At 38.9% G+C, this 10,651-nt stretch overlaps 2 protein-coding genes across 6 annotated transcripts in view; both read right to left on the bottom strand.

Moving 5' to 3' along the window:
- The window catches only part of LOC103379121 (ribosomal protein S6 kinase alpha-2-like), a 30,592-nt gene extending 26,176 nt beyond the window's left edge, over nucleotides 1–4,416 (bottom strand). Inside the window, exons 1-2 of one of the 5 annotated variants that reach the window (XM_025055739.1) lie at nucleotides 2,944–4,416; nucleotides 2,342–2,868 (exon numbers count right to left, since the gene is read on the bottom strand). In XM_025055739.1, the coding sequence (XP_024911507.1) occupies nucleotides 2,342–2,446 (105 nt within the window). In that variant the 5' untranslated portion in view covers nucleotides 2,447–2,868; nucleotides 2,944–4,416. Of the gene's footprint in view, nucleotides 1–2,341 lie in introns of all 5 variants that reach the window. The other 4 variants (XM_025055737.1, XM_025055738.1, XM_025055736.1 and 1 more) reach the window with 4 other exon arrangements.
- Nucleotides 4,417–4,875: 459 nt separating this feature from the next.
- rnaset2 (ribonuclease T2) lies at nucleotides 4,876–10,376 on the bottom strand. The gene is made up of 10 exons (XM_008310570.3): nucleotides 10,229–10,376; nucleotides 9,190–9,277; nucleotides 9,007–9,061; nucleotides 8,555–8,604; nucleotides 8,414–8,471; nucleotides 7,897–7,961; nucleotides 7,645–7,758; nucleotides 6,658–6,703; nucleotides 6,140–6,214; nucleotides 4,876–6,045 (listed from the first exon to the last, which is right to left on the bottom strand). The coding sequence occupies exons 2-10, from the start codon at nucleotides 9,258–9,260 to the stop codon at nucleotides 5,866–5,868; spliced, it is 714 nt and encodes a 237-aa protein (XP_008308792.1). The 5' UTR covers nucleotides 9,261–9,277; nucleotides 10,229–10,376; the 3' UTR covers nucleotides 4,876–5,865.
- Between the last annotated feature and the right edge of the window lie 275 nt (nucleotides 10,377–10,651).

Raw genomic sequence — 10,651 nt, 5'->3', positions numbered from 1 at the left:
ATTACAAAATGACCAAACTGAGAGACGAGACACTGCTGTCAACAGACCTTAGAGTCTTGTCTTTGTACCTGATGACCTACTTTAATAAACTAGCCACGAGGACAATGTTGTGGTGCAAAGTCCGTGTGGATTTGCACATTTTGTAGAACACATACCATGATTTTAATAGCGTATCAAGTCTTACTGCACACCGATGCCAGTATCTGTACAGGTGAAAGTCAATGTGAGGTGAAGCTGTAGTGAAAATCTGAGTCTTTTTTAAATCCAAACCTGTGATCACTCAGTACTTATAGTTACGCAGCAACCACGAGAAGTGACCTGATCATATGAAGCGTTTCCTTTGCTCAGTAATTTGCCCTCTACCCCCTCTGAGAAGAGTTTGGCTGCACCACAGCTCCTCTGTTATCAGTTTAACCAAATCAAAAGCAGGCAGCAAATCCAGCAAGGATTTTCAAACTCTACTTTCAAGACTGTGACACAATATCAGCAACAGAAGAAAAAATAATCCCAACTGTTCAATTATTTTCCTCATATCTATAAATACAATCTGCTCCTTTTTATGACATCTTTTGAAATATACATCCAGGCCTGTTCACTGGAGAGACGGCTGAAGTTGAAGTGGAGTGAAAAACTTCTGCTGCAGCTTGTTTTCTTTATGACACAGAGCAGAGTCTTCACTGAAACAAGGCACTGAGCTGACAGATAATGTGCTGACATGACACTGCAGCAGCAGAGCAGATCCACGCCCCACATTTCTGAACCTCTGATGCCAAAATGCATTTCTTTTTACATGACAAAGGGGGGAAAAAAACCCCATGGTTATCAGCCCACGATGACGACGTTGTTCCACAAGTGTAATGATATGAAGTTGTTAGCAACAAACAGCACTGGAACTTCTCAGAACATCTGAGCACTTTCCTAAAACTGAACCTTTTTTTTTCATTCAATCACCTTCTGCTGCCTTACAGCACAAGGTTCACGAGTTCGAGTCCTGGTCTGATTCCTGTTTATTTGAAAGTGACGACTGGTGTAAAGGGGAGTATGAATGATTGTTGTCTTCATGTCGAGTGCTGTGGTTGATTGATAGATAGATAGATACTGATACTGGTCTGGTCAATACAGAGAGACAGACAGGGAGGTGGACCGTCACTGAAGCAGAGATGTCCTGTTTCATTAGCTCCCTGGTCACAGAGAACCCCACAGGGGGGGAGTGAAGGGCAGAGTTGGGGGGGTTGATTTACTATTTTTATCCAGACAAACAGGTAGACGTGCAGCTGGCAGCACATGCAGCCTCTCTACCCACCAACCACCACTTTGTTTGGTCTATAAATAGCCATGGAATCAATCTGTCTGTTTTCATTTAACTATGGCGCGACCAGCTGAGCTGCCTGGTCGTGACTCGCTCTGGGTCTCACCCCTCACTCCCTTCTTCTACTCTGACAGGAGGCAGCTGTAACCATGCGGCAGAGAAAATCAATTGTCACAATAATAGAAGAACTCGTTTCTGACCAATGACTGAGGACATGAACAATTGAGCTGTTTTGGGGGTGAGGGACACGGGTTACAGTTATCTCTGTAATTATATTTGACAATTTTTTTTAGCTACCTTCAGGTTTTAACATGTCTTTAGCTAATTTGTTTTAACTTTGTACTCGTTTGTCTGTTTTTTTGATAAGCTACTTATTTTGCTACCTGTTTCTTTAACAGTTTGCTAGATGCTAGCAAAATTTTGGGCTAATCTTTTGTTACTGTTTTTTTTAAATAAAATTTGATAAATTATCCTAATCCAATTTTTTTTAAATGTAAATATTGATGTCAGCAGCCGATTTAGCCTTTCAGCTAACTTCAGCAGAAGAATTTCTGGTCCAAGTTAAAGTTGTCTTTAGAATATGTTTTTTGTTTGTTTGTTTGTTATATATTATATACATTTTTACTTATTTATATTGAACTCTCTTTCCTCACTTTAATATTTTATAACAGTTTATTCCTTTCCTCATTTTTAGTTAACTTTGTTCTTACTTTGATCAATTAAACTTTCATCTTATCGTTGATTTGCATTTTTACTGATGAAATATATATTTTTTAAAACACCTTTTTTGTTGTTAATATTGGATATTGACTATATTTGTTCCTGAGGTACCAAGTAACATCTGTCATTTTAACATATATTCATTAACCAAACTTTTTTTTGCTTGTATTTGTGAGGGAGCATCGATCACACAGCATCGTTTTCACTTAAAATGCAATTCTTTTCATAAACCAAATGTCACTGTATGATATTTGTGCCTTTTTCGTTCCTAATTTCCAGTGAGTTTATGGAAGTGAGTTTGATCTGACTGACCTCCAGCTGACAGAATCCTGCGTTGCTCTTGTTCCTCGCTGCCTTGTTCTTCAGGTAGATGGAGAACCATCTCCGCACTGTGAATTTGCGCGTGCTGGTATCCATGGCAACCACTCTCTCTATATACCTATCCCATAACGATGATGAACATATCCCTTCAGTGGGATGCTGTGAGTGTTTGGAGATTCCTAGAGAGACAGATAACAGGAGGATTACAGGAGGATTGCTTCATCTATTTGTCCTGCAGTTGCTCCATTGGTCCATCCTCAGTGCAGGGGGGGGCTCTTTGGCTCTCCCACCATTCTCTGCAGCCTTTCCTCCACCACCTCCAACACCCCTCTGTCCTTTTATCTTCCAGCCACAGCAAGCTCACAGTCCCGGGATGTAAACGGAGCCGTTAATCTGCTCACCCCAACATGTGAGAAGATGATGATGATGATGATGACGAAGGGCAGAAGAGTTGATGCTGCTGCTCCTGCTGCTGCTGCCGGCTTTGGTATTGTCCGGTGTTGCGTTGCTGCGTGAGACTGCAGAGTAAAGAGGTGACGAATAAATGTGATCCACTAAAATCAGGAGGTGTGAGAGTGTGAACTCCTCCTCACATCCCTGCTGTCTGCCTCTCTGCAGAACAGAGGATTGTCACCAGTCACATTGGACGCCCCTCCCTCACTTCTTCAGCGCTCCGTCTTTCACATACCAGCATACAGCAACAGCTGGAGAGGTCACATGGTGCCGCCCAGCTACCTCTGCCTCTGGAAAATTCTCCCAGAGACAAACGGTTTAAAAAATAAAAACAATACAAAGAACAATCATTTAATCAATTCCAAAAATCATAATTATCAGTTGTTGACTTCTTTTCAGTTCCAGTGACAGATTGTTTAAAAACCTCACCTTCTTCATATTATCTTGAAGTCACACTGAAGCATCCTCTCATCATGATGTTCTTTAGGTTCGATGGCTTTATTCTTTGTCACATTCTTGCCAACATCCCAAATAACGTGCTCCTAATCTTCCCACCTTCCTCTTCAGTGAGTCATTAGCAGACGTCACTCTGGTCCAGAGGAGTCTCTTTGGGACAAGGAAAAATTTTCTTCGTCTCAAATCTCACACTTCAACACTGCAGTGATGACTTCTGACTTTTCTATTCCAAATTGGACCCAAGTCATTCACTTCTGATTTTCCAGAGCAGTGGGGCACTCTTCCCCCGGGGCGACGCCAGAGCCCTTCAAAGGAGGAAGTAGGGATGAAGAACTTCAGGTGCAGGGCATTTGGTGGAGCAGTTCTATACACCAACGGAGAGAAAGGAGAGAGAAGAAGTTAACCATGAAAACTGAGGTATGAGAGAGAATATTTAAATCTTTAAATTTACATTTTTTAATCAAATAATTAAATGGGACCGTTTTTTTTTTTTTTTTTTGCTTATTAGACAAAGGTCCACAATGTTGGACCATGTAAAGTGATCACTTCACCACTTGATCACTTTGAACCTTCTAATAACACAAGTTTCATGCACTCCAGGCATCAACACGTTTTTTTCAGCAGTTATTACTGTACATGAAGAGTAGCTCAGTCGGATGAGCCTCAGTGGTTTGCCTTATTATGTTAATGCACCTGTTTGTGGCGGCGCTCAAACACAGGAAGGTTAAACCTCGCTAAACATTTTTGACCTTGGCGTGTTTGGCTTTTAGAGTCAATGGAAAATCCATCCATACCAGTCGTTTCCAGGACATGTTGCATCATTTCCAGTGACATAACGTCCTGCTGTGATGCAACACCGAGGACAGCGATCGATACACAAATCCATAGCGATGACGGCGGCTGTGGCCACTGAGTTCACTGCCATCCCTTTGCTCACTGGGCCTTGGGTGTGTGTAGGTGCCTGGATCTGTCACATCAGCAGCTTTGCAGAACTGCAGTCTTACATAATCATAGAGGAAATAGACAGCAGGGGGAATGAGAGAGGAAGTGATGAAGGTAGGAGCCATAACCAGGGGGAAGATGGACGAAGCTCAACTGTGGAAACGTGAGTCGAATCGGAACTGGATTTTAAATTTATTTATTTGTGGGGTTATTTATTTATTTATTTAAAGAAATATCTTTATTTGTGGGGTTATTTATTTATTTAAAGAAATATATTGACTGGATTTTTTTTACCACATATTGAAAATGTTTGATGTGTTTCTTTAATCTGCTGAGCTGGGATGGGAGGTCAGGGGTGTGGGATACGGGATTACATACTAGTGTCAGTGGGATTAGAGGTTGGCAAGATCACAGGATTTAAAAAAACTAAGAAGAAAAAAAATAGTTTTTGTACAATATAAACTCCAATCATTTGTGCACAGACGTATTTTTTGGCACAGGTCAAAGCCGATCCTGCTGCTGTGTATTGACGCCAGATGGTCCGTCACTATTTATTCACCAAACTCTATTTATAGCTTATTATTTCTTTCCCTTGCATTAATTAAAATTTCAAATAGATCCATTTAATCTCACGGGGTGTGTTATATAAGAAGTCAATGATCTCAAGGTAGACAGACCAATTGGAACATGCTTTATTCAGTTTAAAATCTACATGAGTTCAAGTAAAGAGAGAAAGAGTTTCTCTAAAGCAGCTCCATTTGAATTAAACTGAAGAGGAACTAATGTTTGTTGCTTTTCTAGATGTCTGTATACCTAAAGAAAAAAAACTGCAACAAAAAAAACAAAACAAACAAAAACATAAACATACTGAGGTACGATTGTGTTTACATTTTTAAATCAGGTAGTTGATATAGTGTCACAAACCAAAACTAGCATTAGATGATTATAAGTAATAGATTGTATATAATAAATTGACTCAGCACTAAGTGCTTTAACAAGGCCCCAGCTGTGTGAAATACTGAAGCCGGTGAACGTGCCTTTTTCTTTGATTATTATTTTTACTTCCTCTAAAAGCTTAACCCTTGGGTTGACCTCCGACTTCTTCTAACCCAAAATAAAACTTAACAAAAAAATGTGTTCTTTCTTTTTCTAGTTATTCTTTTATGTAGTGACAAGTAGGAGTGGCATTAGACCATAGATGTTACACTGAAGTGGTCATTTCTAGGGATCAAAGGGCGTTGGTGTTAGAGAGGACATTTCAAGGGTTAATTAATCACCTTTGTCCTTTTAAATTACATACAGTCTATGATTTGTGTTGGCAGTTTAAAATATCAGACCTAACGATGCCATGGTCTGTCTAATGCTAGGTTTGCTACAGCTAGTTGACTGGTCGCCTAGTTTTAACCCCTTTAAAACCACAGATCAATGACAACCCCCCCCTAAAAAAAAAAAAATCAAGATAAGGTAATCAAGATAACTGATTTAAGTACTACAGTGTTTCCTTAGAGTAAATCTACATCCACTGTAAATCTAGGAGGATTTTTTTAAATTAGGATGTTGATTTCCTGAAGCAAAAAAATTACAGGGAGTGTATGTGAGCATGGCTTCCAATTCCAGTACACGCCAGATGCTAACCTGCAGTTCAGTGTAAACATGTATACGCTCTACGAAGCCAATGGGTAGCACACTGGTATATGATGGTCACACACACTGAACCCAGACTGCTTGTCCACAGCCCAGTACTTGTCCCAGTCCTGCTTTTTCTCGCAGTCCATCAGGGTGAAGTCGGGGCTGAAACAGATTTCAATCTGTCCCAAAACCTGGGTATCAGCATTTGGCTGATGCTGAGAAAAAAATAACAAAAAAAGAAAAATCAGATTGTGCAATATTTTTAAATACATTGTTAAATGTACATATACAACATGACATATGTAATACCTTCGATGGGTGAAAACACTGAATCTTAGGTTTAACACCGTAGAAATTTTCAATGACTCCTTCAATTTGTGCAAACTATAAAACACACACAAAAAGCGATTTTAATACAGTTACGTTTATGAGAAACAAAGAGATGTTTGCAGTACATTAAAGGTCTATTTTTATATTTTCAAGGATCTAGTGTCATGATTTGTCAGTCCTGCTAAATTTAAATAAAATAAAAAAATCTACCTAGTCACTTCAATGCTGTCACTTTTTGTCCGTTATAAAATGTTACACTAAAAAAATTAGGAATCCTGAGACTGTGATGTCATCCTTGTGCGAACCAGCAGAGGGGGCAATTGGTTCCTCACATTCTGATTTCAGCACACATACTGCACTAAAGTACCACTAAAAGGGCATTTCATGGCTTCTACTCTAAGTACTAATACTACTGTATATGTGTATGTATGTTCTACTACATGTATACAATATACAGTACATTAACTTATAAACAAGTGTCAAATAATTAGACTTACTGTGTAGTATTTTTCTGAAGGTATGATCCCAAACTTGCTCAGGATGCTACAAACACACAGGGACACATTCTTAGACAGATGACATACAGCAGATGACAGAGATAGATCCGTCGTTCTCAACCAGGGTAAACCAGGCCCCTAGGGGCCCAGGGGCCATGGTCAAGGGGTCCACAATAACAACATGTCAATATAAAATCACCTACACACACAATGAAATTTGTTTATTTGTTTAATTACCAAGCCTTTCCTCTTCCACTAGACCACAATTGACCTGAATTAGCCAATTAGCTAAAAAATAAAAAAAAAAGTAGCTTCTGTCATATGCTGACAGAAAGTTCTGGTGCAGCAGAAAGCTCTGCAGAGTCATCAACACAGCCCAGAAGATCACTGGCTGCTCTCTGCCCAGCCTGGAGGACATCGCCAACTCTCGCTCCCTCAGCAGAGCTAGCAACATCATCAAGGACCCGTCCCACCCCAGTAACTCTCTGTTCTACATGTTACCGTCAGGCAGACGGTACAGGTCACACAAAACCAGGACAAACAGACTCAGAGATAGCTTCTTCCCGAAAGCTATCTCAGCAGTGAACAATAGTAACAAAACCAGTTAAAATAATCCACACAATTTCACACTTTACTGATCATATTGATCACTGTGCAGTAAAGGAACAACTATATGCAATAACTAATCACACCAAAGATATGTTTGATATATTGTCTTTTACTCTTTTTTTGCACCAAGTGAGTAGCGCTCAAATCTCGTTGTACACTGTACAAGGACAATAAAGGCTATTCTATTCTATAGGCTATTCTATTGTGTGGTTAAGATCAAATGATATAAAGACATTGACTTCACCTGTGCTCATGTGCTGGGAGGGGCACTGCATTATTTGACCTGATTTGACTAAACAATTCTCTGCTTTCTACTTTATCTTTAACTGCAGTGTGTGTGTGTGTGTGTGTTCATGTATACATGCAAGTGTTTTGCACCTGTCCAGGTCCAGTTTGTGGTACAGTTCCAGTGCTTTGCTGAAGTACTTATGTTGACTGTTGAGAGACTCGGCTCGTGCAGCACACGTGCCGTGTTTGTGCCACTCGTACTTCCTGCAGAAACAGATGGACAAACGGATAAAGTCTTTAACTACACACACATACTGGAGCTCTTACATAACTCATAATTTTTCTTCCAAGTCGTCGTATCTCCAATTTATGTCAAAATAACCACCGAACAGTATACAATACCAGAAACCAGAGGACGAGGGATGAAGTAAGTTAGGCCAACTTTTGTTCATGTCAGGAAGCAAATCCTGGAAACAGAAATAGTTCAAAATTCATTTAACTTACAAATCAACTTCATGTCTCACTCCTGCGTCTGAGCTCCAGCTGCAGGAAAACAACAGCTACTGCACGGAGGTTGTGACACATACAGTACATTCTAATCCTGTGGCAAAACTTGACTCACTTCACACAATCACTTTTGGTTGATTTAGTCACACATAACACCAGTGGCAAGTAAGCCTTACAGTTCAGTAGATATTTATTGAAACCCATCACAATGTGGTATACAGTATGTGACAGTATTTGGTATCCACGAGTATGTAAAGTGAAAATACTCAAACTAGTATTGGTTGGAATTAAAAATAGGTATTGAGACACCCTTGGAAAAACACTTTGAGAGGTGAACTGGGTTTATTGACCTGGAAAGGTTCCCTGGGGAATTCTAACACCAAAGACAGACTTAGTGTGACTGGTGTCATACCGCAATCTCAGAAGAGTTGAAAGCCCATGAGTTGTTGCAGTCCATCCCTGAATCTGGCCTGTGGACAGATTCAAAGTTTTACACATCACTGCACCAGACAACAAGAAAAGAGTATTAAAAAACAGACAAACACACACACACCAGAGTCCATGCAGTGTCCAGTGACTGATGTTGGGATGACAGTGTTCCATCTGAAAAGAACAAAGGTTAGTGTTTTTAATCCATCTGAACAATTAGACTTTTCATGTCTATGAATGTCTAGACTTTTCGATGATGAAAAAAACTAATATACTAAAACAACCTTTTTGGGTATTTTTCTAAGCTGTACAGGGACATGGTGTTTAAACAAAAATATTTTAAGGACAAAAATATTGTTGACATCAGGTCATGGGACAGATGTAAGGGGTTCACAGACCAGAAATGGTCGTCAGGCCAGAGGTTGGAGACCACTGGTAACAACACTGTGTACACACTCAGTTTTTCTGAGACAAAATATCTTCAGACAGCTTAACTGACTCTTATAATAGCATCAGTTAAACAACAGGCAGGTGAGTGAGTAGGTTAGAGATCAATGCTGAATGTTTAACACTCACAGAGCAAAATGTCTGGGGCCACTGCTGAGTCAGAATCAGTTTGGTCCACATTTTTCTGCAAAACAAGTAGACTTTGCGTCATCATTACTGTTATAATAATAATAATAATAATAATAATAATAATAATAATAAAAACATGTGTTAGCCTAAAAGTATTAACATCACCTCAGGTGATGAACTTACCTGGGTGAGACCACATAGGCTGAGGTCACAGCTGCAGCCAGGCAGAGGAGAAGAGCTGAGCACAGCCTCATGTCTGCTCTGAAATGACCTGTAAAAATAAAAATGACTCAGGTTTTACTACAGTACTGCGTAGTAAACAACAGAAATGACAAAACATTTGAAAAACCACAGCAGTCAGAATCTTCACTCTTTTAAACTTTTATAGATAGACAGATAGATTAACTTTATTAATTCTGTGTAAGTTCCCTAAAGCAAATGTGAGGGTAATTGTGGTTAAAGTGGTGCATATTATTCAGTTAAAAAAAACAAACATGTGGCCTAAGAATTGTCGGAATTTAGTCTAGCAGTCAACGTAAAAAAAACCACAAATACATCCAGAACAGTAAGTTCCTCTTATTCAGTTACGCAGCAAAAAAAAAAAAGAAAGAAAGAAAGAAAGAAAGAAAATCCTCAAGTTTTTAGGGTTTTTATTTTTTGTATCATGGAATGCCAAAATGAAATCAAGGAATGTACAGAATCTTGAGTCTCGACGGCAAAATCTGACTTTAGTGAGACTGATTTTTTTTTTTAGAACCGATCGGTTTTAAAATATTGTTGCGACATTTCCGGTCTGCTTTAATAGTTGAGGACTGAATTCTTGTGATCTTCATTTTAAAAAGAAAAACGCATATGACAACAGTAACGATAGCTAAATATCTGAATACATCTGCCAGTACTATGAACCCAATAAATCAATGTGGAACTAGACGTTAGATGTTCGAATGTCTGCTTACAGTTGGTTGTGTCGTTATATTGGTACCGTGCAAAGTCCTCACTAAAATAGGCGTTTATCGCAATACAAACTTCGATACAATGTGAATGTAACAACATTATATTGATGGTCGGTAACTGAAGCTCGAGAGCGAATCTCAGGTTTATTAAATATCGCACAAGAAACAATGTTAACCACGGCTGTCCGAGTTAGTTAAACTCACAAGCGGTAGTGTTTTTGTATTAGTTGAATGTGCTATTTTAAAAGTTTATCGCCTCAATATCTTACCTGAGATTAGTAGTAGTTAGACCCAACCAGAACGTCCTTAAAGAACCTCATACTTCACAAACAACAAAATGTTTTTGTCCCTCACTTCACTACTTTTGGCTAATCGTAGCAGCCAATAGGAAGCTTCACGGAAGTGACGCTAATTCACGTGATACATACGTATTTGACTTTAAAACCGGCATAAAAATAGACAGTAAACTTGCTCAGGGGATATGTTTTAAAATAAATTTAAAATATAGTAAGTAAATTACAACAACGTCTTTCTATTTGTATTTATTATTTATTATATTATTTTTTTTGCTAGAAAAAAAAGTCCCCTAAAGTACAAAATACTGTATTTAGACCACGTTTACAGAATACGGAAGAAAATGAATACAAATTTTGTTTTACTGTGCTTCAAATAAATGTACACTTTCATAAGGT

This window comes from Cynoglossus semilaevis, chromosome 5, assembly GCF_000523025.1.
Source record: "Cynoglossus semilaevis isolate Cse_v1.0 chromosome 5, Cse_v1.0, whole genome shotgun sequence".
In the NCBI taxonomy this organism is placed as follows: domain Eukaryota; kingdom Metazoa; phylum Chordata; class Actinopteri; order Pleuronectiformes; family Cynoglossidae; genus Cynoglossus; species Cynoglossus semilaevis.
The sequence above is the reverse complement of the archived record's forward strand: the minus strand, read 5'-3'. Positions and strand labels throughout refer to the sequence as shown.